At 40.5% G+C, this 26,519-nt stretch overlaps 1 protein-coding gene across 1 annotated transcript in view; it reads left to right on the plus strand.

The window, feature by feature from the left end:
* Window positions 1-12,980: 12,980 nt before the first annotated feature.
* ARMC1 (armadillo repeat containing 1) overlaps window positions 12,981-26,519 on the plus strand; it is a 34,780-nt gene continuing 21,241 nt past the window's right edge. The window contains exons 1-3 of the mRNA XM_027128001.1: window positions 12,981-13,168; window positions 16,570-16,790; window positions 23,070-23,161. Coding sequence (XP_026983802.1) covers window positions 16,608-16,790; window positions 23,070-23,161 — 275 coding nt within the window. The 5' untranslated portion in view covers window positions 12,981-13,168; window positions 16,570-16,607. The remainder of the gene's footprint in view (window positions 13,169-16,569; window positions 16,791-23,069; window positions 23,162-26,519) is intronic.

Genomic DNA, 26,519 nt, shown 5'->3' on the forward strand with positions numbered 1-26,519 from the left:
TCCTCCGGCCCTGAGGCGGGCACTGAGAGCGGGAGCGGAAAGCTAGACGACCGCCGGAAGCGCCTGGAGCGGCCCTTCGCAGTGTGCGCACGCGCGGGGCTCGGCTGGGGGCGTGCGCTTTGCTCGTGCACCTTGCTTTTCGTTTTCACTTCCCTGCCCTGGGAAGTGCCTTGCAAACCTGAAGCTCTAGGCGTGCAGGGAGAATCACATGATGAATGTAGCCGCAAGTGTGCATTACCTTGAAAGAAGCTGTGAATCTTAAGCCCTTGTTAAGCTAACCAGTGTGGAGCTTTTTCATCCCGCGCTGTAGGGACTTGGTGCTCACCCGGCTTATCTTCTGCTGCCTTTTACAGACTTTGTATCCCCGGTGTGTTTGTCTTTAGAGAGAGTGACGGTGTGGGGTTGTACAAAGTGCCTGATGGATGACGATTTTACTTTACTGAGTCTTCAGTTCCAGCATCTGTTTAATAGCTGGGACACATGGTTTTTAATAGCTGAATATCCTAGGACACTCTGGATTGCAAACCATTCTGTCATGAAAATATGATTATTACATTTATAGCTAACAATATATTAAGCATGGTAACGTGTGTAGTACTGATAAAAGATTCACAGGTAGAATGAGAAACCTATTTCTGTATGGCCTTTCAAGAGGCTGTTGCTGATTGGCTTGATTAGCTGCATCTCTTACCCTCCCATTGTAATTGATCCCAGAGGTCAGTCTGCAGACAGCGGAGCGCCGATGTTCTTATCCTGGGACCCCCAGTCTCTCCCTGGCGAGGGCTTCCCTCCTTCAGCAAGAGCATTAATTCATTTACTCAACAAGGGCTTGTTGGGGCCCACTATGACAGTACAAAGATTTTAAAAAGCTTTGAACCACGCCCTCAGTGAGCCTACAGGCTAACAACAAACTTAATTTATATAACCAAATGTTATAATGGAGACATGGAGGGGCCTGGGAGACCTGCCTACGCCTGCCCCGGGTTCTCAGCACATCCGGAAAGAGTTAATGCTTGGGCTGGGATGAAAGAGCAGCATCTCCTGAGCTAAAGGGGCGGAGCAAAGCATGGCGGCATTTCTGACAAAGTTCACCTGTTTCTCCTGAGATCTTCCCAGAGTGGAGCTCTGCTAAGCTAATGAAGCTTCTGCCCGGGCCCCAGGACTTGCAACAGGTCTTTCCAAGACCCAAGATGGGCCCCTAGCACCGAGTTCACCTTATCACATGTAGCTTTCGACTCTTTTTAAAAGGAAGATGTCTTAAAGCTCTCCTCAACAGGGATTGGTTAAGGCTTTTTTCCGTTCCAATTTCCTTTCTTTCACATTTCCCTTCATCCTAGGTACCCTGAAGTGGCCGTGGGCATTTGGGGAATCTGGGTGAGGGAAAAAGAGTTGAGATGAATTTGAGCCACTTCCCTAAGTTATTGCTGACTCTCCCGGTGTTGGAATGGCTTCCAGGAATACTCCTAGCCGTGCTTTATTCCATCTCACAAATGGATGTGTCCCGTGGCACCTAGCACTAGAAGTATTTAGCTAGTGGAAGAGAAAGAGAGTTTGAAATGAGCTCAGCCAGAAGCTAACCTAGGGGGAAATCTTCCAGTCATCACACTTTTAAAATTATAAGTAGGGGGCTTCCCTGGTGGCGCATTGGTTGAGAGTCCACCTGCTGATGCAGGAGACACGGGTTCGTGCCCCGGTCCGGGAAGATCCCACATGCCGCGGAGCGGCTGGGCCCGTGAGCCATGGCCGCTGAGCCTGCGCATCCGGAGCCTGTGCGTCCGGAGCCTGTGTCCCGCAACGGGAGAGGCCACAACAGTGAGAGGCCCGCGTACCGCAAAAAAAAAAAAAAATTATAAGTAGGATGCTTTACTTTTTGTTTTTAATAAACTTTATTTTGGAATAACTTTAGATTTACAGAAAAGTTTGCAAAGAGTACAAAAAGTTCCTGTGTACTCCTCACCCAGTTTCCCCTAATGCTAACGTCTTACATTATCATAATACATTTATAAAACTAAGGAGCCAACACTGGTACAAATTCCAGACTTAACTCAGTTTTTACTAATCCTTTTTCTGTTCCAGAATTCAATCCAAGGTGCCACACTGCATTTAGTCATCATGTCTTTTTAGACTACTGCTCTGGTCTGTCAGAGTTTCTCAGTCTTTCCTTGTTTTTCATAACCTTGATGTGACCACGACAGTCTTGAGGAGTCTGGGCAGGTATTTTGTATAGTGTTCCTCAATTTGAATTTGTCAGATGTTTTTTCTTATGATTAGACTGGGATTATAAATTTTGGGAAAAATACCATATAGGTGGAATGCCCTTCTCAGCACATCATATCAGGGGTACATGATGACTTAATTACTGCTGATGTTAACCCCAATCACCTGGACCATGGTAGTGTTTGCTAGCTTCTCCACTGTAAAGTGGCATTTTCCCCCTCTTTCCCTATTCTCTGGAAGCAAGTCACTAAATCCAGCTCACACTGAAGGAGAGTAAGAGATTAAGCTTCACCCCCTGGAGTAGAATATCTATACAAATTATTTGGAATTCTTCTGTAAAGAAGATTCATCTCTCTCTCCACCCCCATTTATTTATTTGTATTCAATAATTTGTTTATAAATATGCATGTATATTTATTTTATACTTCATTTTATATTCTATATATGATTTTTATTTTTTTGCTCAAATTGTTCTAGCTTGACCATTGGAAGCTCTCTTAGGTTGGCTCATGTGCTGTTTTTGTTTTTTTAAATTTTATTTTTTTTTATTTATTTATTGCTGTGCTGTGCGTCATGTGGGATCTTAATTCCCCAACCAGGAATCGAACTGCTCCTGCATTGGGAGCACGGAGTCTTAACCACTGGACCGCCAGGGAAGTCCCTCCTTTTTTGCTTTTTTTTTTTGGCGGTACGCGGGCCTCCCAATGCCGTGGCCTACCCCGTCGCCAAGCACAGGCTCCGGACGCGCAGGCCCAGCGGCCACGGCTCGCGGGCCCAGCGGCTCCGCGGCATGTGGGATCCTCCCGGACCGGGGCATGAACCCGCGTCCCCCTGCCTCGGCAGGCAGACTCCCAACCACGCCACCAGGGAAGCCCCTTTTTTGCTTTTTGATCATCTTTTTTCTTGAACTACAAGAGGCTCCAGGCTGATCTTGTACTTTTCTTGCCCCAGCATTAGAGTCAGCCATTTCTCCATTTCTTCAAGGAGTCCTGGAATGGTATTTAGAAATCAAAATCTAGATATTGGGTGTACTAGTTGCTCCTGGGATATCATTGAATCTAACCTCTCCTGGTGCACATATATTGCTGCCTTGTTTTTTAATTCTTTGTTTATATCCCTGTGATAGGCAGCCTCTAATATGGCCCCCAAAGATCTCTGCCTGGTATTCATGCTCTTGTGTAATTTCCTCTCCTCTAGGGTGGATTGGACCTAGTGACTCCCTTCTAATGAATAGACTACAGTAAGAAAGATGGGACGTCACTTCAAAGATTAGGTTACAAAAAGATTGTAGCTTCCATCTTGCTTGCTCTCTCCCGGTCTCTCCTTCATTCACTCTGAGAAGCCATCCACCATGATGTGAACTGTCCTATGGAGAGGTCCACATGGCAAAAAACTGAGGGAGGCCTCTGACCATCTGTACATCAGCCTATAAGAAACTGAATCCTGCTAACAGCCGTATGAGTGAACTTGGAAAAAGATTCTCTCCCACTTGAGCCTGGAAATAATTGCAGCCCCACTGACACCTTGATTGCAGCTTTGAGAGAGACCCTGAGCCAGAAACATCCAGCTAAGCCACACATGGATTCTTCATGCACAGAAACTATGAGATAATAAATGATTACTGTGTTAAATTGCTATGTTTTGGAGTAATTTGTTAGGAAGCAATAGATAACTAATACAGTTTCTGACTCCATAAGATCAGTGGTTCTTAAATTTCACTTTGGAATTTGTTTAAAAATACCTATACCCATAGAGAGCCATGATTATTAAAAATGTATAAAATATGATTCCATATTGATTTAAAAAGCAAATATGAATATATTGTAATATGCATAGAAAACTCTTTGGAAGGATATATATAACAAAATGTCAATAGTGTTCCTCTCTGGGTGGTAGAATTATGGTTTTACTTTTCTGTATTCTTTTCTGTATTTCAATAACTTTTGCATATTTAATATGTGTTAAGTTGTATAATAAAATTAAATAAATTACAAAATAAAAAATAAATACATACACCCAGGCTCCTTCCCAGAAACTTAGGTGGTTGTTCTGTATAGCTAATTCTTAAAATGTAGAAGGTTACAGGGCAATCCATTTGGGGATTTTAGAAGACAATAGACTTTTCTTTTTAGTGTATCTGATCCTGGAATTCTTTACCCAAATTAATGGCTTAGCTTTCTTGGCAGAATCCAGAATAACTGAAATTTCATCTGCTAGTTGAAGTATTTATTATATAGGGGAGAAAAAAACAGCAGAGTTCTCTCTTACTCAACATACAGGCTTGAAAAAGTCCCTTGACCTTTATATGCCTCCAGATTCCTAACAGGAAATTAAACGATTATAATGCTGTTATTTAGGCAAAGAGATTTATCATTGTTAAGTGTATATTAGGCAATAGAAAGGTGACCAAGGCCAGCTGTGGGCCAGTTTCCTCGCAGAGATTTAACAAGAGGTTAGATTCCCACTTGTTCATTTTGGTTGATAGTGAGGCAGAATTCTATTGTAGAAAGACTGTGGGCTTCTAAGTCCAACAGACCTATATTCAAATACGCCTCTGCACTTACCAACTGTAAGTCTCTGCAGGTCTCAATTTCCTGACCTCAATCTCCTGACAGTGGGGAAAATAGTCATCCTCAAAGGGTAGCCCTGAAGACTGATTGTGTAACATTTATAAAATAAATGGGCAATGCATGCCTTATCACAAGGCCCCAATTAATAACCACGAAGGACAAACAGTCAGTTCATATGATTGTGACCCTGATATTAGTAAAGTAAGGGACAGACAAATGTCCAAATATGTCCATCAGTCTGTTTCTCGTATTAGGTTTAAGGACAGCCCTATTTGGTGAGACAGGTTGAATAAGCTGCAAGCCTTACACAATACTTTCCTTGGAAATCGAGACCCTTTCTCTAGTTCTGATTTTTGACAGCTCTGATTGCCTGTCTCTAAAAAATATATCACACTGAAATGGGCCTCAAGAGGTCCTGAGTTAGAATCTAGGAAAACCTAGCTGGTAAAAGACCACTGGGTAGGACAGTGAAGTACCCATGTGAGGGACACTTTAAGACAAAGGGAGGCTGGATGTGTCTAGGAGAGATGAAGCTGCAGGACTACTGGTCAGAGCTAACTGGTGGGCCAACATCATCTCACATTAGGGGACAGTCAGAAGATGCCGGTTAATGCCTAATAGTTCAGGGCTATTGGCTTCAAGGCAGGTATTAAGAGAGAATAATGTTTAAATCTGCTTCAGTCATGTAAATCTCAGTATAAACGAATGTGTTTTACCACGGTGTCCAATGAAGAATTTGTTAAGCTATTGTGATTTAATCATGTACTATTGGATAAATTTGGTAATTCTAAGCCTTGAAACTGTTTTTCTCAGATCAGTGTACATCACATCAGTGATCTGATGTACAGTAAATCCTTAAAGGTATATCCAAATAGGTCAAAAGGTCACTGCGTTCCAGAGATTGTGATATTTCCTTCTGTAAACCAGATTTTGGGATAGACACTGACCCACAGAGCTCTTATTTATGTTTTTAAATGGTTTTGTTTTTAAAACTGTGATTCTGGGGACTTCTCTGGTGGCGCAGTGGTTAAGAATCCACCTGCCAATGCAGGGGACATGGGTTCGAGCCCTGGTCCGGGAAGATCCCACATGCTGCAGAGCAACTAAGCCCGTGTGCCACAACTACAGAGCCTGCGCTCTAGAGCCCACAGGCCACAACTACTGAAGCCCATATGCCACAACTACTGAAGCCCGTGCACCTAGAGCCTGTGCTCCACAACAAGAGAAGCCACTGCAATGAGAAGCCCGTGCACCGCAACAAAGAGTAGCCCCTGCCCACTGCAACTAGAGAAAGCCCACGCACAGAAACAAAGACCCAACGCAGCCAAAAGTAAATAAATAAATTTATTTAAAAAAAATTGTAATTCTGGAAAATGTTAAACGTACACAAAAGTAAAAAGCACAGTACAATGAATCCTCATATATCCATCACACAGCTTCAACAACCAGCCACCTATTCCTACGGGTTTTACCTATGCTCTTTCTTGGCCTCTTTGACTCTTTTTGTTGTTTCTTGTTTAGAGGTGATGCCAGGGAATAAACCACAAGGCCTCATACAAGCAAACTCTTTGATTCTCTTGAAGCTAATCTCAGGCATGTCATTTCAAACATAAATATTTCTGTGTGTATCCCTAAAAGATAAGGAGTCTTTTTATTTTATTTTTGTTTGTTTTTTATTTTTATTTTTTGGCCACGCCATGTGGCTTGCGGAATCTTAGTTCCCTGACCAGGGGTTGAACCTGGGCCCCTGGCAGCGAAAGAGCCAGGAAGGAGTCTTTTGAAAAACATATCTATACTATTATCAGGCTTGAAACATTAATAATTATTTCTTAATGTCATCAATTCAGTGTGTACATTTACCTGGTTGTCTCATTTATTTTTTATTTTTTTTATTGTTGGTTTCTTTGAATTGGAATGTTAAACAAAGCCACGCATTACATTTTGTGGATAGTCTCTGAAATCTGTTTTAATCTACATAGCACGCCCCCCCCACCCCACTATTTCTTGTTTTGTTTTAGTGAAGAAACTGAGAATTTTGTCCCATAGAAATTTCCCACATTCACGACTCTGCTGATTGCATTCCTATGGCGACATTTAACAATTCCTTTGTCTCCTTTTATTTTCTGTAAACTGCTGATTAGATATAAAGGCTTGATCTGATTTAGGCTCAATTTTTTGGCAAGAATACTTCATATGTGGTGGTGTATTCTTACATCAGAAGCTACATAATGTTCACGTGCTTCTTTTTGTAACATTAACAGCTATTGATGATCACTGCCTAGATCCCTGATCTGATTATGGTTTGCAAAACAGTAACACAAAGGGATGTGTTATCATCCCTTTTCATTTGTTAGCTAATTGGTTACCTTGAGGCATGTTTGTAAAGGAAAGCAGGTTGACGCTTATTTCTTAATAGCTACCAGTTTTCAGAATAATCTCATGTCAACAATTTTGTTACACTGAAGTGTAGTACATTTAAGAAAGGCAAATTTAATGCTTGGTTTGATTCTCTCTTTATTTAGCAGTTTTCAGAAAAATGAGTTGGTTCCTTCAAATTCTCTAAAGGTAACCAGTGACATTTCTTTTTTTTCCCCCCAGTATTCAAGCACTCTTGAATTTTATCATTATAAATTAGCTTTTATCAGATCTTTTCTAGATAGCAGATTTTTTACAGAGAGACATGGGACTAAATGTACATTTATGGAACATCTTCTAGATACTGGTCTAGGTGCTCTCACTTACACTATTTTAACTAATTTCCACAGCAATCTTGGAAGGCAGGTGCCATGATCTCTGTTTTTTAGAAGAGAGTGAGGTCCTCAGCAGCAAAGTGACTACTAGTACAAAGTCATACAGCCAGCAAGTAGTCAAACTCAGATTTGTCTGAACCATACGGCACCATGTAGCTTTTTTGAATTAGGTCCTACAGACACTGAGGCACTAAGTAGGGCTCACTGGTTGCCCCACCAGCCTCCCGCCTCCTATGTATCTTCCTCAGACTGTTTGGTGACCCCCATTTTGTCACTCTCATACTTACAAAAGTACAATAGCTCCTTGGAACTGCTAAATACCCTTTTGCCTTTTAACCTAACACATAGATACACTTTATTACATATATGATTTTACTTAATGCAAATTTATGCATTATGTATAAAACTACATTTACAACCCCCTAGTAAAGTTACCTTATTATTTTTTAATTTTTTGGCCGTGTCGCGTGGCTTGTGGGAACCTATTTTCCTAGGACCAGGGATCTAACTCGGGCCCCCTGCAGTGAAAGTGCAGAGACCTAACCACTGAACCTCCAGGGAATTCCCAAAGTTACTTTATTTATTTTTGGCTTTTCTTGGTGTGGTGGGCTCCTAGTCCCCCAGATCCTACGCTATTTATTCATGTAATATATGATGAAAACCTAGATTATATCTCTGTATATATTTTCCATGTTCACACAATAACATGTAAAGATATATAAACATGTGTAGGATATTTGTTATTGTTTTCAAAAATCAGATCATACGACATATAATTTTAAGCATCTTACTTTTATCACTAAACATTGTGTCTCTTCCTAGAGCTCTAATTTCCTTTTCTTAATGACTTTCTAATATAGTTTTCATAATGGTCCACGTTTTTTAGCTATACCATCATTTACTAAAACATTCCACTATTGATATGCATTCATTTGATGTTGGATGTTGTCAGCGTTGTTTCAGGGTTTTTTTTGTTGTTGTTCCAACATGAACAATGCTGCAATAAACATCTTTGTTCTTACTGTCTTTATATACCGGTGCTTTTTGTTTCTGTGGTTTAGATTCTTGAGAAATGAATTGCTGTATCAAATATGAATTATTTTTAATAATAGATTTTTCTAGATTGCGTTCTAAAACGCTGTAATAATTTACATTTTCACAGCATTACCTGAGAGTCCTCTTCCTACCCAGTATCCCCACCAGCAAATTTGTGTCATTTTGATTTTTGTTAGTCTGATCAGCGTCAAGTGATTATTCCCATTGTTATATTAATTTGCATTCCCTTATTACAAGTGAATTTAAATGTCTTTTCTTGTTTATTGGCCATATGGATTTTCTCTTGATTAAATACCAATTTATATTCTTAACCCAATTTCCATAGGGTTATTTACGACCTTCTTGACAACTTGTAATCAATTTTTTTTTTTTTTTTGGCCTAGTGTCTTGTGGGATCTTAGTTCCCCAACCAGGGATTGAACCTGGGCCACGGGAGTGAAAGCACCAAGTCCTAACCACTGGACAGCCAGGGAACTTCCAATTTGTAATCAATTTTTGAATGTTACTATCTGCCCACCGAGTTGCAAATTTACCCCCAAATCTATTATCATTGACATTGCTTATGTATCTTTTTTCCATACCAAAAAAACCTGTTTTTTTAAAACAAGTCAAATATGACCATTTCTTCTTTTTTATAAAAATTTCTTGGTTCCCACTTTCGTTTAAGGTCTCCCCTACTTCTTTGCTGTAGTCTCCAAAATTTTCCTAAAGGATTTTTTTTTTTTTTTTGGGGGTACGCGGGCCTCTCACTGCTGTGGCCTCTCCCGTTGCGGAGCACAGGCTCCAGACGCGCAGGCTCAGCGGCCATGGCTCAAGGGCCCAGCCGTTCCGTGGCATGTGGGATCCTCCCAGACCGGGGCACAAACCCGCGTCCCCTGCCTCGGCAGGCAGACTCTCAACCACTGCACCACAAGGGAAGCCCCCCTAAAGGATTTTTAATATTTTATTTTTTACGCTTGAGTGTTTAATCCATCTGGAATTTAATATTTTGGTAAATGAGGTAATAATGGATACAATTTTATATTCAGTGCTTCTATTTATAATTATTTCTCATCCTTTAAAATTTTCTATTTTGACATATTTTAAAGTCTACATCAGTATATGTATAGCATCTGTGAATAAATAAATACATATACATATATCAGAGCTATGTGCTCAGAAAAATTTTTTTAACCTAAAGGGATGCTTGATCAAAAAGTTTTGGAAACCACTGCACTAGACCATGAGCTCTTTGAGGGCAGTGATTATATTCTTCCTCATCTTTGAACCCATTGCTAAAACTGTCTCTAGCACATTGTATGTGTTACAAAAATGTTTGTTAAATAATTGAATTAATAAAACTGCCATTAGGTGATTCATGTGTCTTAAGCAACACAGCCATTAAGAAACTTGACATTCCAGCTGTGTCCTGCCTGAGGTTAAACACAAGCAATGACTCACAATGGCAGGTAGTATAACTTCACTGGTGTTGAGTTCATACATTTTTAATATGGGGATATAAATTCTTAAAACCTTAAAAGACTTTCCTGTGGCTTACAATCCGTAGTGCTTATGAAACTGGTAATTACTTTTTGTGAATACATTCCCTGCTTTTGTTTTTTACATCTTTATTGGATTATAATTGCTTTACAATGGTGTGTTAGTTTCTGCTTTATAACAAAGTGAATCAGTTAATATACATATGTTCCCATATCTCTTCCCTCTTGCGTCTCCCTCCCTCCCACCTTCCCTAACATTCCCTGCTTTTTTTTTTTTTTTTTTTTTTTTTGTGGTACTCGGGCCTCTCACTGTTGTGGCCTCTCCCATTGTGGAGCACAGGCTCCGGATGTTCAGGCTCAGCAGCCATGGCTCACGGGCCCAGCCACTCCGCGGCACGCGGGATCTTCCCAGACTGGGGCACGAACCCTCGTCCCCTGCATCGGCAGGCGGACTCTCAACCACTGCGCTACCAGGGAAGCCCTCCCTGCTTTTTAATGTCAGTCACCTACTCTCTGTAATGGCAGTTTTGCTAGGAAGAATTGGTCTTTTTGATACTGTAAAGTCAGAAGTGTGACTATATTTATTTATTTATTTCCAGCTACAAATGTTTATTTTTTTACTTTTTTATTATTTTATATTTTTATTATTTTTTTTTACAGTAGGTCCTTGTTGGTTATCTATTTTTTAAAATTAAAAAAATAAATTTATTTATTTTATTTTGGCTGCGTTGGGTCTTTGTTGTCGTGCACGGGCTTCTCATTGCAGTGGCTTCTCTTGCTGTGGAGCACGGGCTCTAAGTGTGTGGGCTTCAGTAGTTGTGGCACGTGCGCTCAATAGTTGTGGCTCATGGGCTCTAGAGTGCTGGCTCTGTAGTTGTGGTGCATGGGCTTAGTTGCTCCGCAGCACGTGGGATCTTCCCAGACCAGGGCTCGAACCCATGTCCCCTGCATTGGCAGGTGGATTCTTAACCACTGCACCACCAGGGAAGTCCCTGGTTATCTATTTGAAGTATAGCAATGTGATATGTCAATCCCAAACTCCCAACCTACCCCTTCCCCCGACCCTTCCACCCTGGTAACCATAAGTTCATTCTCTAAGTCTGTGAGCCTTGTTTCTGTTTTGTAAAAAAGTTCATTTGTCTTTTTTTTTTTTTAGATTCTGTATATAAGCAATATCATGATACTTGTCTTTCTCTGACTTACTTCACTTAGTTTGGTAATCTCCAGGTCCACCCATGTTGCTGCAAATGGTATTATTTCATTCTTTTTTTATGGCTGAGTAATATATTGTATATATGTGGAAGTGTGACTATATTTAACTTTAGATTGTGAACTTCTAAAAGTCAAAAACTCTATTGAACATATATTCTGACTGGTGCCAAAAACCTATATCAATAATTAGTTGGGAAAACCCCAAACAAATTTTCCTTTTCTAATATACAAATTAACCTCAGCAAAAACAGCAAGTTTATTTCCCTGGGTTATTGTTTTTGATAACAACACTGAACAAAGTTTAATTTACTCAGTCAAATGGGCTATGTTTAACCTGACTCTGCCCTTTGTACTTCTTATATTTTTTACAGTTTTCTACATTTACGATTCCTTTTTTCCTATTTCTTTCTTTCTTTTTTTTTTTTTTTCAGTTTCAGCAGTTAATTGGTCTGGCTGATTTTTACAAATGAGGCTGGTGCTTCTATCACTGGACATCATGCACCATCTCTCTTCTCCTTTTTATTTTAGATTCAGTATTCACTTACTACCACTCTCTCTTGTGACTTTGGAAAGTAGAAACCAGCCAGATGTGTTTTTGCTATAGGTCAAACGGTGTGAAAGAGATCTTTTCTACTCAACTTTGCCCCTTTTTGCTTGAGCTTATTAGGAGGAAGAGAAGGATAAGGAAGAACAAGTGAAGGCAAAGGAATTTGGGCTGAAGTAACCGTTTGGTTTTTAAATTCACTTATAGACGAATCAAAGTATTGGAGAAACATTAGGAGAGACTACTGTACAGCCGGGGATATTTATACTCACACTCTTTCTCCATTAGAGGCCTCTCAAATTCCTTCGGACTTTAATATGGGAGGTACGTGGCAGAATCAAACTGTGAAAGAGAATTCAGAATTTTTTCAGTGAGGTTATTGAGTGCAACGGAAGCATTATAATCAGACTGGCCTGTGGGATTTAAATTATACTTACATTTAGAGATATATTAAAGAATATAAAACCTATACCTAAACAGAACAAAAACTTCAGTGACTGCCATGAATAGAACAAGAATTTAAACCCTTACTTTGATAAACTAAATAGAAGACAATGTTTTAAAAATACTTCTTCACGAATTTGAGAAAATTCCCTGATCATAAGGCTCTTTTTCCTTACAAAAAAAAAAAGTTCCAAAAAGAAGTTTCTATTTAAAAGAAACAAAAAACTGTACTTTGCTACCTTCGCGCTTCTACGAAGACAGTGCTACTGTCCTCAGTAAAAAGAAAAAAATTTGAAAAGATTCTGAATTAAGACTCACAGAAGCTAGTGAAATATTACAAAGCTGCCCTATTGGAACTGAAAGAGTTGCTGAAGAAGTTACGTTCAATTTGAATTTCTGAAGGCCGGAGGGGACAGGTTCCTCTACCGCAGGAACGCTGGGAATTGTAGTCGGGAAAGCGCGGCGGTTTCTCAGGGGGAACCACGTTTCATTGCTTAGCGCTTAATGGACGGAGAGTCGTTTGGTCCAATTCACTCTTCCCGGGTTCTCCCTAGACCCTCCTGCTCAACGCTTCGGGCATGTCCCTTGTTCACCAATGAACGCTTTAGTTTAAGAAGGCCTTCGCGGATTGGATGTTTTACAGTCCGTGGAATGGTATTAGCCAATGGGAGGGCAGAACCGGCCGAGGTGGCTGAGTCATGGGGGAGAGTCCGTAAAGCCTTTCCCTGCCAGCGTCCTAGCTTTTATGGCTCCTAAAGTCAGCAGGGTCGTTTGTTATCGCCGAGGCCGCGTCTGCGAAAGGAGGGACTCGCTCCGCGCCTGCTGGGTTCCTCTACGTTATCCGTCGGTGTGGCCCTGATGCTGCGGCAGTCTCCGGATTCCTAGAACGCTGGAGCGGTAAGTAGGGTCCAGCGACGGCAGACAAAGCGGTGGAGCCGGGAAGGCCGCAGAAAGCGGCCCCTGCACGCAGGCGGCCAGTCGGCCTGGGCGGGGCGCGCTGCCTGCCTTGAGGCAGTGCGTCCCTCCAGGCGCTTTAAAGCTCTACTCCCACGTGTCCTGGGAAAATGTTAGCTTTGTTCACTTCCTCCCCGTCTCCTGCACGTCCGATTTTCACAAACCCTCACATTATTAATGGGTGTCATCTCACTTCCTCATCCCTCCAGGTTGTTGTTTAGTAACTTTCTATTAGCTTTATGCTCCTGCGTGTCTACTAAGAGCAGAAGGACATGGTTGGGTTCGGCTTCATTCAAGCGAGACCAGCGTTCACATCTCTGTATTTTAAAAACAGTTCTTGGGGGCGTTTGTGCCTAAGCACCTCCTTTCGTGGTAGTGTACTTATGTGTGTACCCCAACACATGGCCAAATAGAGGTTCCCACAGGATCAAGTATCGTTCTTGTTTGCTAATTGCTGGTACTGTTAGCACCATCTGAAGTTCTTACTTGATCCTGACAACCACTCAGGATTATTATGAGAGGAAGCTGAGACTCAAAGGAGGTAACCCAACTTCCCAAAGAGTTAGTTGCTAGTAAAGGGCAAGCCAGATTTGATGTCACTGCTTACGTTATTTTCTAAAAAAGTCGCTTAACTGAATATGGATTTAAGTTGTGGTTGTGTAGCTCTGTGTATTTATATTAAACTCTGTATATGAGAGCTAAATAATTCTTTGAGTTGAATGGTACATCTTGGCTGAAAGAAAATCAGGCAGCTGCCTAATTACAGGTGCCTCCCATCTATCACTTAACTCCTAGCTTTTTAAAGCGTCATTCTGGCAGCATAGATCTCACCTGGGAGCTTGTTGGAAATGCAGACTCTCAGACCTCGCCCCACCTACTGAATTAGAATTGGCTTTTTAAAATAAGATCCCTTAGGTGATCAGAGTGCCTGTTAAAGTTTGGGGTGCGTTCATTGTCATAAGGATTTGTTTGCCCGAATTGAACTAAACAAAAGAGAAAGTAAAAGGTATACCTTGTGTTCCCTACATTTTCCTGGGCAGATCCTAATTTGAGCCCTCTCCTTCTGAATGGGCTGATAAGGTTAGAAGTTTTAACTCTTGGCTTTTGTTCATCTCAAAGGAGCAGGAAAGGCTATAACTTTCAGAATCGTTCCCACTGAGTGGTTCTCTAAGTACTCCTTAGATGAGAATGGAGCGCTCCAGTTTCAAGGCCAGTGTTGTAAGCAAAAGGCCATTACTCTGGGTATTTGGTTCTTAAATGTGACTTGGTTCTTGGACCTTTGGGCCAGTGATTGGTTCTGCAGTTTTCATTTTTGACAGGATTTGTGCTGGTGACATAAAGTTCATGATGCGTAAGCTGGCTTGTAAACAGCAATATTCAGGATGTTGATAATAGAAGCACCTAAGAGGCAAACCCTTCCGTCTTATTTCTATGTACAGTATTCAGTCTATTGCTTTTTTGTTAAATCCTTTTTAAAATTGCTGAAGTAACTGTATTTTCATTTTGAGAAAATTATCTGCCAAATACTGTCCTGTTGAAGCCTTGTTTTCTCTGAGTCCTTTATTTTATGCTTGCTTGAAAACTTCAAAAATTTAACTTTTAAAGTATTTTATCTGGGATACGATTTTTTTCCCCATGTGTTACGAGTTAAAGATCTTAGCAGTGGTTTTAAATTGCTTAGAAGTTATTCCAATACCCTTTATTGAATAATCTTACTATTTTTCATCGATTTTTGACTCCATGTAACTTGCAACCATTATTTATTGAGCACTTAGAATGTGTCACCTAAGCCTTTTACGTGTATTGTTATTTCATCTGGACAGTATACCATTTGATAGCTGCTATGACTAATCCCATTTTACAGATGTAGAAACTGAGACAAAGAGTTTAGGTGATCTGCCTAAAATCACATTTACCAAGTGGTGGAGCCAGGGTCTGATTCACGTAGAGCCTGCTTTCTTAGATGGACAGTATAAACAGCTTTCCTGGGAGAAGTGTCTCTCAACTACCTCCCACCCCGTACTACTGCTCTACTCTTTATATCTTTGTATATTTCAATATATGGGAAGACCATTTCAGCTTTATTACCTTTTTCCTCCCAAATAACTTTAGTAGGCTGTCTGGAGTTACAGAATAATTTCCCAGCCCACCTCCCCCAGTTGGCATGGTTTTTGAAATTAGCATTAAACTAACTCTTTACTTTGTGGAAAGTATTTACACCTTTATATTCTTTTTTTTTTGGCCCTGCTGCATGGCATGGGGATCTCAGTTCCCCCACTAGGAATTGAACCTGTGCCTCCTGCAGTGGAAGCACGGAGTCTAAACCACTGGACCGCTAGGGAATTCCTCCCCCAACACCTTTATATTCTTCCTAATAAGAAATATATCGTGTAACTTGGTTAATGGAAGTTACTATTTTTAACTTTCTGCATCTGTGAAAATTATTCCTTGTTATTTTGTATTTCCGCTTGTATGTTTATTATGTTACATTTTCTAAAATATCTTGTTTACTTTTGTGGGAAAAAGGTATGCTGAGTTTAAAAGGAAGGTATGGGAAGTGGAACGACTGCTGACCAGTTTAGGAGATAATAAATAAGCTTTCAGCCCAGTTCTATACTAACTGGCTTTTGTCACCTGGGGCAAATTATTTAACTTCTCTGTGACTGTTTCCTTATCTGCCAAATGAATTACCTCACCTCAAAATCTGTTTCATTCTTCTGAGTTTGGCCCACTCAGGGACGGACAGGTGTGGTTAGATTCGGTTCAGATCCACCCTGATCTCGCAGACTCCACTGGCCTGAGGCACAGGGCAAGATCCCCTTCTTGGCTTCTTTGTTCATGACCTTCTTTGACTCCCTCCTTCTTAAGGGATGTTATCTTTTGTAAACCCAGTAAACTGGGTTTTGTTCACAGAAGATTTAGAAAAAAAGCTGTCAGCCAGCCACTTTTCTCGGAGACACTTGTCTTAGGCTCCAGAAGTGTTCTAGAGGAAAAAAAACACTGGCAGTGTTACAGTTTGAGAAGTGTAGCAAAGGTTGTAAGTTTGAACTGTAAAGACCTTGTTTATTGTGACTTTGGTGTTAAAATATGTATTGCTAAAAAGTTTATTGGAATAACGAGGATGACATGTGTTCTTTAAACATTGTGCACACATAAATAACTTGATTTTTTGTTGTTGTTGTTAGTTAGCTTTCTATGTTCTCAGACTGGAATTGCCAAATGCTTAAGTTTTTGTGATTTAGATTCATCTGTTTCTTTCTGAAAGTGCTGTGATTCTGATTATTTAACAAATGCCATAATACACCTCACCAGTCTAGAACTAATTTTGCCAACCATTTCTACAGAATTTAAGAAGATTTTGTTCACGTGTATGGCATAGAAGATGAATTCGTCCTCCTCCACCATGAATGAAGAACCTGATGCTCTCTCGGTAGTTAACCAGCTCCGGGATCTAGCAGCAGATCCATTAAACCGTAGAGCCATTGTCCAGGATCAGGGATGTCTGCCCGGCCTTATTTTATTTATGGACCATCCCAACCCCCCTGTCGTCCACTCCGCTCTGCTTGTAAGTTGCCTTTAGTAATTTCAGTCTCAGTGTTACAATTTGGCAATTAAGGAGAATTTGAAAAAAGTATTAGATGACATGGTAAAAAGTTAAAAGTGTAGAGCAAATAATAGTAAGTTTGTATGTATTTCTGTATGTGCAAACATGTACGTGTAGTCCTCTTACACAAATGGTAGCATACTATATTGTTTTTATTCTTTGACACAAATGGTAGCATACTACATGCATGGAATGTTCTGCAACTTCCTTTTTTCACTTAAGAAGAAATCTTAAGGATTATATTATATCAATACAGAAAGACACTCAAAGAGGCACTTACGGTTTTGTTTTTCTTTTGTAACAGTTTTGTTAAGATGTAATCACATACCGTGCAATTTACCTAAAGTGTACAATTCGATGGGTTTTAGTGTATTCACAGAGTTGTGCAGCCATCACCACCATCAATTCTAGAACATTTTCATCACCTCAGAAAGAAACTCTGCTCTTATTGTTTCTCAGCCCCACTCTCTTCCCCTAAGCAGCCGTGACTTCCTGTTTCTTTGTATTTGCGTATATCTCTGGCAAAAGTGCCTGTATATATTTATATAAATGGAAGCATATAATATATGGTCTTTGTGACTTGTTTCTTTCACTGAGCTAATGTTTTCAAGGTTCATCCACATTGTAGCATGTATCAGTACTTCATTCCTTTTTATGGTTCCTTCATTCCATTATATAGGTGTGCCAGATTGTTTATCTGTTCATTAGTAGATGGATGTGGCACTTGTTTTAATACAAGATGGGAAGGAAAGATAAAGGAGAAGAAAAGAGAAAATATACAGGATCATAGCTAATAATGTACAAGGAACTAGCATATTATGAGGAATGTGGGGGCTAGAAAAACATGATAAAGAACAATACAAAGCAATCAGGCAAATACAGAATGTGAAAATTTCTGCAAGACAAATAATCCAGTTCAGTGAACAATAAATTGCATTAAAAAGGCAGTTGGGGTGTGTGAAAGGCATAGCAGTAACTGTTACAGATTTAGAGAGACTTAAGGGACATATCAGCCAGGTATAATATGTGGACCTGACTTGGATCCCAATTTGAACAAATCAACCATAAACATATTTTTTAGATAACTTGAAATGAACGTGGACAAGACAGTAGATAATATTAAAGAACCACTTATTGCTTTTGCAGGGTATTATAATAGTATTATCATTAAGTTAATTTTTTAAAAAACATTAACTTCTTAGGGATATACTGAAGTATTTACAAATGAAATTTTATGTTCTGTGAGATTTGCTATAAAATGCTCCAGTGTGGTTAGCGGCGGGGGAGATGGATGAAACAGGATTGCCTAGTGGATGATAATTGTTGAAGCTGAATGATGGATACATGGGGGTCACCACACATTTTCTCTACTTTTGTGTCTTCTGAAATTTTCACAGCAAAAAGTTTAAAAGAAAATTACTGTCATAGAAAATTTTAAACTCATTGTCCTTTACTTAAGGACCCATGATCAATTCCCATTTAGTGTAATTTCACAAGTTCATACAGAAAAATAATATAGGCTGTTTCTTTTCAGAAATCAAAGTACATAATACAGATTTCCTATTTTACCTTCATAGAATGACGTTTATTTAGGCAAAACAGACATTGGTATGAGTGAACAGTAGTAACAAATGGGGAAATTTGCGTGGCCCCTAGTTTGGGTCCTATTTCAATGAGAATTGGAATAAGGGTGAGAGGAGAGAGTGTGTTGGTCTCTTGACAGAGACTTGGGGTTGAAGGGGGCTGTTTATTTTAAATAGACTAGTCTTGAACTTATTTAAATTCAGAAGGCAAGGGGCTGGTGAAGTGGGAAAGGTTTGAGGAGAAGGCTCTCACAGTTGGTACAGAAAATGGGAAAGGTTGCTAACTGAGGACGATGGTGAGATTGTTCACAAGCGTTGAGGGACTGCTTAGTTTGCTAACGCTGAATTGATATGAGGCTTACAGCTTATGAAACGCCTTTTTCACCCTGCTTCAGGCCTGCCATAGGCCCTGAGAGCCAGATAGTTGGATTTGTTTGAGGTTGATTCTTGGCCAGGCAAGTTGGTAATTAAGGAAGTTTAGGATTTTGGCAAGAGAGTAGTTGAAACAGTAGACTGTAGGTGCTGGGCTAAATAGGAAGAGAAGTCAAGTCATGGAGGGACCTAGTAAGGAGAGAGTAGAGGGAGCCAGGGGCTCAGAGTTCCCAGAGAGGTTGAAGAATATGTTGGTGTTCTCATAATTTCATTTTATCTTCGCTGTTGACTTATTAGCTATACCTTTTTGTTTTTAATTTTTTTAGTGGTTGCTCTAGGTTTACATTATACATCTTTAACTTGTTACAGTCTGCTTCATGTATAATGTGAGAATCATACAACCGTATATTTCCATTTCCTTCTCCCATCCTTTATGCTATTTTTTGTCACACATTTTACTTCTGTGTATGTTTAAAAAATCTACAGTATTTTATTTTCTCTTACTCTAAGCTATTTTAAAGAGATTAAAGATTTAAAAATCAAGTGTATTTTATATTTACCATCATATTTACCATTTCTGGTGTTCTTCCTTTTTTCTTTTTTTTTTTTTTTTTTGCGGTACGCGGGCCTCTCACTGTTGTGGCCTCCCGTTGCGGAGCACAGGCTCCGGAAGCGCAGGCTCAGCGGCCATGGCTCACGGGCCCAGCCGCTCCGCGGCATGTGGGATCCTCCCGGACCGGGGCACGAACCTGAGTCCCCTGCATCGGCAGGCAGACTCTCTGCGCCACCAGGGAAGCCCTTCTTCATTTCTTAATACAGATTTGTATTTCTACTGGTGTCTTTTATTTTCCGCCTGAAGAAGTTTAACGTTTTTTGTAATGCAGTTTTGTTTTGTTTTTTTGCGGTACGCGGGGCTCTCACTGTTGCGGTCTCTCCCGTTGCGGAGCACAGGCTCCGGACGCGCAGGCTCAGCGGCCATGGCTCACGGGCCCAGCCGCTCCGCGGCATGTGGGATCTTCCCAGACCAGGGCACGAACCCATGTCCCCTGCACCGGCAGGCGGACTCTCAACCACTGCGCCACCAGGGAAGCCCTGTAATGCAGTTTTGCTCTTGGCGTTTTCCCCCTGGGGCTTTACAAGATGTTTCTTTTTTTTTTTTTTTGGCCACACCGAGTGGCATGTGGGATCTTGGTTCCTCGACCAGGGATCGAACCTGTGCCCTGTGCGTTGGAAGTAACCACTGGACCGCCAGGGAAGTCCCGTGGATGTTGTTTTATCTTCTGGCTCAAATTATTTCTAATGAGCAGACTGCTGTGATTCTTACCTTTGTTCCTCTCCATATAATATATAAGCCTTTTTCTGGCTTCTTTTGTGACTTTATCAATGGTTTTCAGCAAATGATTATGATGTGCTTAATATGGATGGTTTTCTTCGCGTTTTGGTTTTGTTCTTGTTTTGCTTGGGATTTGTTGGTCTTGGATCTACAGTTTTCATCAATTTTGAGAAATTGTGATTCATCATTCTTTCAAGTTTTTTCTGTCTCTTCCCTGTCACTCCTCTCGTGGGATTCCAGTTGTATGTGTTTTAGATACCTCATGTGGTCCCACAGGTCACTGTTCCTTTTTTTTTCTTTAAGTCTTTTTCTTTTCTCTCGCAGTCCTTCGTTTTGGATCGTTTCTATTGCTGCATTTTAAAGCTCACTGATGTTTTTTTCTATAGTGCCTAATCTGCTGTTAATCCTATCCACTGTGGTTTTCATTTTAGACATTATGTTTTGTCCTCTGGAAGTTACATTTGGGTCTTTTTAATATCTTCCATTTTTTTTCTCACCATACTTAGGTGTTTCTACCCATCCTTGAGCATATGGAGCATAATTATAATAGCTGTTTTAATGCTTTTATTTCTCATTTTGCCTCTGTCATATTTTGGTCTGTTTCTATTGATTTTTTTTTTCCCCCTTGATTATAGGTCATATTTTTCTGCTTTTCATGTCTGGTAGTTTTTAATTAGATGCCAGACATCGCAGATTTTATCGTATGGGCTTTGGAGTTTTTGGTGTCCCTATAAATATTCCTCAGCTTTGTTCTTGGTTGCCCTTAAGTTACTTGGGATCAGTTTGATCCTTTCAAGACTCCTAATGGGATGCTCTTCTGAGGATTCACCCTGATTCCTCCTGCATTGTGAGGTCTTTTCACTTCTGGCTGGTGGTGTCACAAACTATTCTCAGCCCAGTGTGAGGTCCAGGAATGGTTCTCCCTACTTTCTGGTGGTTTTAGTCCCAGGCCCTTTGGTCTTTTACTCCAGGCATGTGCAAGTCAGCATTCAACCATAGATTCTTGGGGACCCCTCCGTAGATCTCTGGAGCTGTCTTGCTGTGCTGATCCCTCCTCTCTGTTACTCTGCTCTGCAAATTCTAGCTGCCTGGGGTATTTTCTGACACCAGTCAGTGTCCTCTGTGGATACCAGCTGGGTGACCAACAATGTAATTTTGACAGTAACCACTCAGAGTTAGGTATCAAATTCCCCAGGTTTAAGACTCAGTTCCCCAAGACTGCCTTCACTTCAAAGGCCAGTTGCAAGTATCAGGTCATCCATGTTTCTAACAGAGCAGCTATAAATTGGGTGTTCCAGTGACCTCCTCCTCAGTTCAGTAATTTACTAGAATGGCTCCAGAACTCAGGAAGCCACTTTACTTGCATTTACCAGATTTTTATAAAGGATACAAATGAACAGGCACATAGGGCAGGATCTGGAAGGGTCCTGCGTGCAGGAACTTCTGTCTCTGTGGAGTTGGGGCACACCACCCTGGTAGGTGGATGTATTTACCAAGCCAGAAACTCTGAATCTCCTTGTTCAAGAGTTTTTATAGAGCTCAATTTCCAGCCCTTCCCTACCTCCCAGGTCAGTGGGTGGGGCTGAAAGTTCCCACCCTCTAGTCACTTGGTCTTTCTAGTGAGAGCTGCATCCTGAGGCCATCTAGGGGACACAGCCTAACTCACTTCTTTAACATGAACTCACCCAAGTGTGATCTAAAGGGCCTCCGTATGAATAACAAACTCCTATCAAAAAATTCCAAGGGTTTTAGGAACTCTATGCCAGGGACTAGATGAAGACCAGACATGTATTTTTTATTATACTACTCCACCCTAACCTCCCCAGCTCTCATCTCTGTCTCCCTAGCTTGGCAAGACCCCTGGACTTCACTGGGCTTCCCTCTCCCTGTGCCGCAGTCTGGAACTGCTTCCAAAGCAGTAAGATGGGGCAGTTGTAGGATCTGCCTCATCATTTCTCTTAGGGATTCCAGTCCTATGCTGCTTCTCATCCAGTTGTCCTGTTTGTTAGTTTTTTTATGAAGGGAGGGCAGTTCCCTTGGCAGTTAATCCTATATGGACCAAAGTGAAAATCAAGGTAAGACTAGTTACAGAAAGGATAGGAGATTGCAGTCAGAGACAGGTTGTTGGATTTGTAATTTCATGGATAGTACCATTTTTGGTAAGGACCAGGCACTTTGGAAATGTAGTGTAGAGGACTAGTAGGAAATGTGAAGGTCAGTGAACTGAGGGGGCAGCTTTGGATGGTGTAGTTCACAGAGGTATTCCCCTGCGAATCAGGTACTAAAGTCTGCAGTGAATGATCAGAGATTAGGAAGTTTGTAGAACAGCTAATAAAATCCCTCAAGAATCAGCATGTGAAGGAAATACTTGCAAAAATGTACTTTAAATCTTAAGAGAAAAGCATCCTAGAAAAGTTAAATTCACAGGATAGGAATTTGTGAGAGTGAGTTCATCTTTTGGTTTTCAGTTTAAAAAAAAAAGTCATTTTAAAGGTGTTTTATACAACTAGAAACAGTTCATTCCGTAAAGGGGGTTGTATGTTTTGTCCCTCTCAGCAGTTTATTTTAATTAATATGTCAAAAGCACCTAGGGAAATGATGGCTATTGGAACTGCTCCCTGAAATTAATAAATGGACTATAGTTCCTTGTATCCTTGTCAAGATGAAGTGGTGAAAATGAAACCAGAACAGCCTAATTTTGACCTTGCAGATAAGTTGGGAACCTTCATTTCAAAGAGCAGATTCAGCTACTGCAGCTCAAAGGAATATTTTTGTCCCCTAGAGGACTGCTCTGCTTATCACATTTAAAGAAGAGTTTCTAAACATTCAAAACCAATTGGTTCTAAAAAGCAAAGCCCTGTTTTTCACTCTTTCCTCTCGCAGTAGCTTAGTAGTGGGTTTAATTTTGAGTAGTCTGGCATGTGGACTGACCTATTCCTGCTCTCGCTGTAGGCTCTTCGATACTTGGCAGAGTGCCGTGCTAACAGAGAAAAGATGAAAGGAGAGCTGGGTATGATGCTAAGCTTGCAAAGTGTTATACAGAAGTAAGTACAATAGATAGTGTCTCCTAATGGAGTAGAAAAGTGGGTCATGTTACTTTACTGAAATTTGTACTCTAATGTGACGGCATACTTTCGTGGGTTATATGTTCAAAAATGTTCTGATGGTCAGTGTTGTGATTATTTCTAAACGTTGATATTAACAGTAGTCCTTATGAAAATGCTCAAATTTTATTTAAAATGTTGATACACATTGTACTTATGAATAATATTTCTAAAAAGAGACAGTCCTACCTTGTATGAAGTTTTGTGAAGTAGATGTAAATGGATTTGCTAGTAGTGCAACACAGGTGGCATTTGGAAATGTGCAGCATTATAGTATAGTACATAATTCTTTTCTTACTTCCTCGCAGTCTTACTCCAAAGAACCTTGATCTGTATCATGAGAAAAAGGGCTTTTGGTGAGATTTTCCTGAGAATCATTGCGATGTCTCTTAGAGATTTAGGGCCGTTTAATTTGAATTCTAGCAAATGGGTGGTTTTTAATTGTACCTTTCATCTTAGGAAGGTTTTTATATCTATCATCTCATTTTGCTATTTACAGCTTTTTGAGGTAGGTTAGACAGATAATAGTTTTATGGGTGAGAAAATTACAGAGAGGCTGAGTTTCTTATCTGTAGTCCTTCAGCTGTGTTGCCTCTGGGAACATCTGGTTTTGCTCCTTTCCTAGGCCTTGCTGATTTCCTTGTAGAAGGCTAGAAATTGAAGATTAAGTGTTTTGTTATTTGCACTGTGTCTGAAAGCAAAAAAACTATGCTTTCTGAGGTTTTATCTTAGTTTACTTTGTATCTTGATCTTATTCAAGACATGACTGCCTTTAAGACTATAATAAATAACCATTTAATTTACTGATTTTTAAAACTTGCAGTTTCTTTGGCTTGAGTGCTCACAAAAGTTCTATAATTCCCAAGCACTGTAAGTTAAATTATATCAGTGGACCGCCATCCAAACTGACTTCCAAGGCAGTGTATTTTTTTTTAGTGTTCTTGGCTTCTAGATAAATTTCATTTTAATAATCTTTTTTTTTTTAATCATGCTACCCCTGATAGGTGTCTTGATCTTTAATAATGACAAGTTAGAGACTGAAGGGTTTTTTTTGTTTTTATTCAGGTGATCAGTTAGGAATAAATATTAGAAAATATTGACTGGCATCAGTTGTATTAATCATTACCTATGGTTTGAGGTCAGTTGCATTAGTAAAATTTGGATTGCAGTTCTGACTTGAGACAAATGGTCTCTTTGACCCTCAGTTTCCTTATTCATACACCTGCAGTAACAACGTCAAAGTGCTCGATTCAGTGGGATGATACGTGTAGAAATGCTCTGTAAATTCTAAAGTGTTGTATAAAATATGAGGTTGCATTGTTCTTGTGCCTAGTATGTTTTAATGCCATGTAATTATTTTTTTTTTAATTTTATTTTTTTGCGGTACGCGGGCCTCTCACTGTTGTGGCCTCTCCCGTTGTGGAGCACAGGCTCCGGACGCGCAGACTCAGCGGCCATGGCTCACGGGCCCAGCCGCTCCGCGGCATGTGGGATCTTCCCGGACCGGGGCACGAACCTGTGTCCCCTGCATCGGCAGGCGGACTCTCAACCACCGTGCCACCAGGGAAGCCCCCATGTAATTATTTTTAACTGGCATGTTCTTTTGGAAATCGTGACAGGATTAAGCATAATATGGAGCCTTCTGTAGGATTATTTTATTCATATCATGAACTTAAGATTGTGTATTTCTTTAACAGGTTTGGTTATTGAAGCTGAAAATACGTGGTAAAAATTTTAAAATGTAAGAAATTATATGAAAAGTTAATGTTGATATTAAAATATGCTTCAAATTTGAGCGTTAAACATTTAGAGCAAGTTTTAGAGGTACTGTAGATTTAACCTATAAAACAATTTCTTAGCTTGGTTGTCTAAGGTTGTGGTATGTGCATATGTATGTGTGTATCTGTAAATGAGAGATACATCTAAAATATTGGGTTGGCCAGAAAGTTCGGGGTTTTCCGTAACATCTTAACGTCAGGGAGACAACTTGTATTTTTTTTTTAAATAAATTTATTTAGTTTATTATTTATTTATTATTCTTGGCTGTGTTTGTTGCCACGTGCACGGGCTTTCTTTAGTTTCTGCGAACGGGGGCTACTCTTCGTTGTGGTACGCCGGCTTCTCATTGTGGTGGCTTCTCTCATTGTGGAGCACGGGCTCTAGGCATGTGGGCTTCAGTAGTGTGGCACGTGGGCTCAGTAGTTGTGGCTCGCGGGCTCTAGAGCGCAGGCTCAGTTGTGGCGCACGGGCTTAGTTGCTCCGCGGCATGTGAGATCTTCCTGGACCAGGGCTTGAACCCGTGTTCCCTGCATTGGCAGGCGGCTTCTCAACCACTGCACCACCAGGGAAGACCAACAACTTGTATCTTTATAAGAGAAGTATTATGTCAGCTCAGGTCATTATCTTGCAGTGTCATCTGGGAAGGAGATCTTGAGATGGAGTTAGAAATGGAAGAGGTTTATTGTGAGATATTGTCTGTAGAGGTAGAAGGGAATGAAGAAGGATTGGACTATAGTCGTTAGACTGCAATGCAGATCTGACATCTGTAAAAGGAAAGTGAAGAGGAAACCGAATGGGGCAAGGAGTCTCAGATTGCAATGCAAATCTGACAGACAGCTCGAGGGGGAGCTCCAAAGCGAGGATCACCCTGTAGATGAGTCTTGTATTGCGCAGAAATGGCCAGGCCCTATTGTGCCCCTGCTGCCCAGGCATTGAGTGGGGTCTCCCTGGGAACGGTCAGGCCTTGGAATGAAGGATTGAATGGTGTGAGAGATCTCAAAGCCACTACTGCTGGTGGCTCTACTATTCTACTCCCTGTAGCCAAAGGGCAGGTTTCCTTCTTAAAGGGAGATCAGTGTGTCTCCCTTTAAGAGGAAAGCAGTGTGTCTCCACGGTTGCCACAAGCAGCTTCTCTTTAATACAAATGATGTATATTTTTTAGGACACTGTGGTGATCGTTGCTGGCTCCTCCAGCAGTAAAACAGGTATGCATTCATTGCATACGCCATTATAATTTGGTCCTGTACCCCCCTCAAAAGTGGAGATATGATGTAATAATTTTTATATATATTTTCCAGCTCGTTCGGCTGTGGGAGATCTCAGATTTGAAGGTTACCTTTCAAGCTTTCTTAAAAGTCACCTCTGTTTACTAAAATAATCATCTTAGAATTTATCAGTTACTGTTATCAGAAGGTCAATAGAACTATGTGTTTTAGCTTGTAAACATTAAGACTGAAGTATTAGAATCAGGTTTTGGTTCAGCATGTTTAGCTTTGTGTTGTGAATTATCTCATGGCTT

The sequence above is a fragment of the Aethalodelphis obliquidens genome, unplaced genomic scaffold (genome assembly GCF_003676395.1).
Source record: "Aethalodelphis obliquidens isolate GAN/ISIS:26980383/991018 unplaced genomic scaffold, ASM367639v1 scaffold33, whole genome shotgun sequence".
Classification (NCBI taxonomy): Eukaryota; Metazoa; Chordata; class Mammalia; order Artiodactyla; family Delphinidae; genus Aethalodelphis; species Aethalodelphis obliquidens.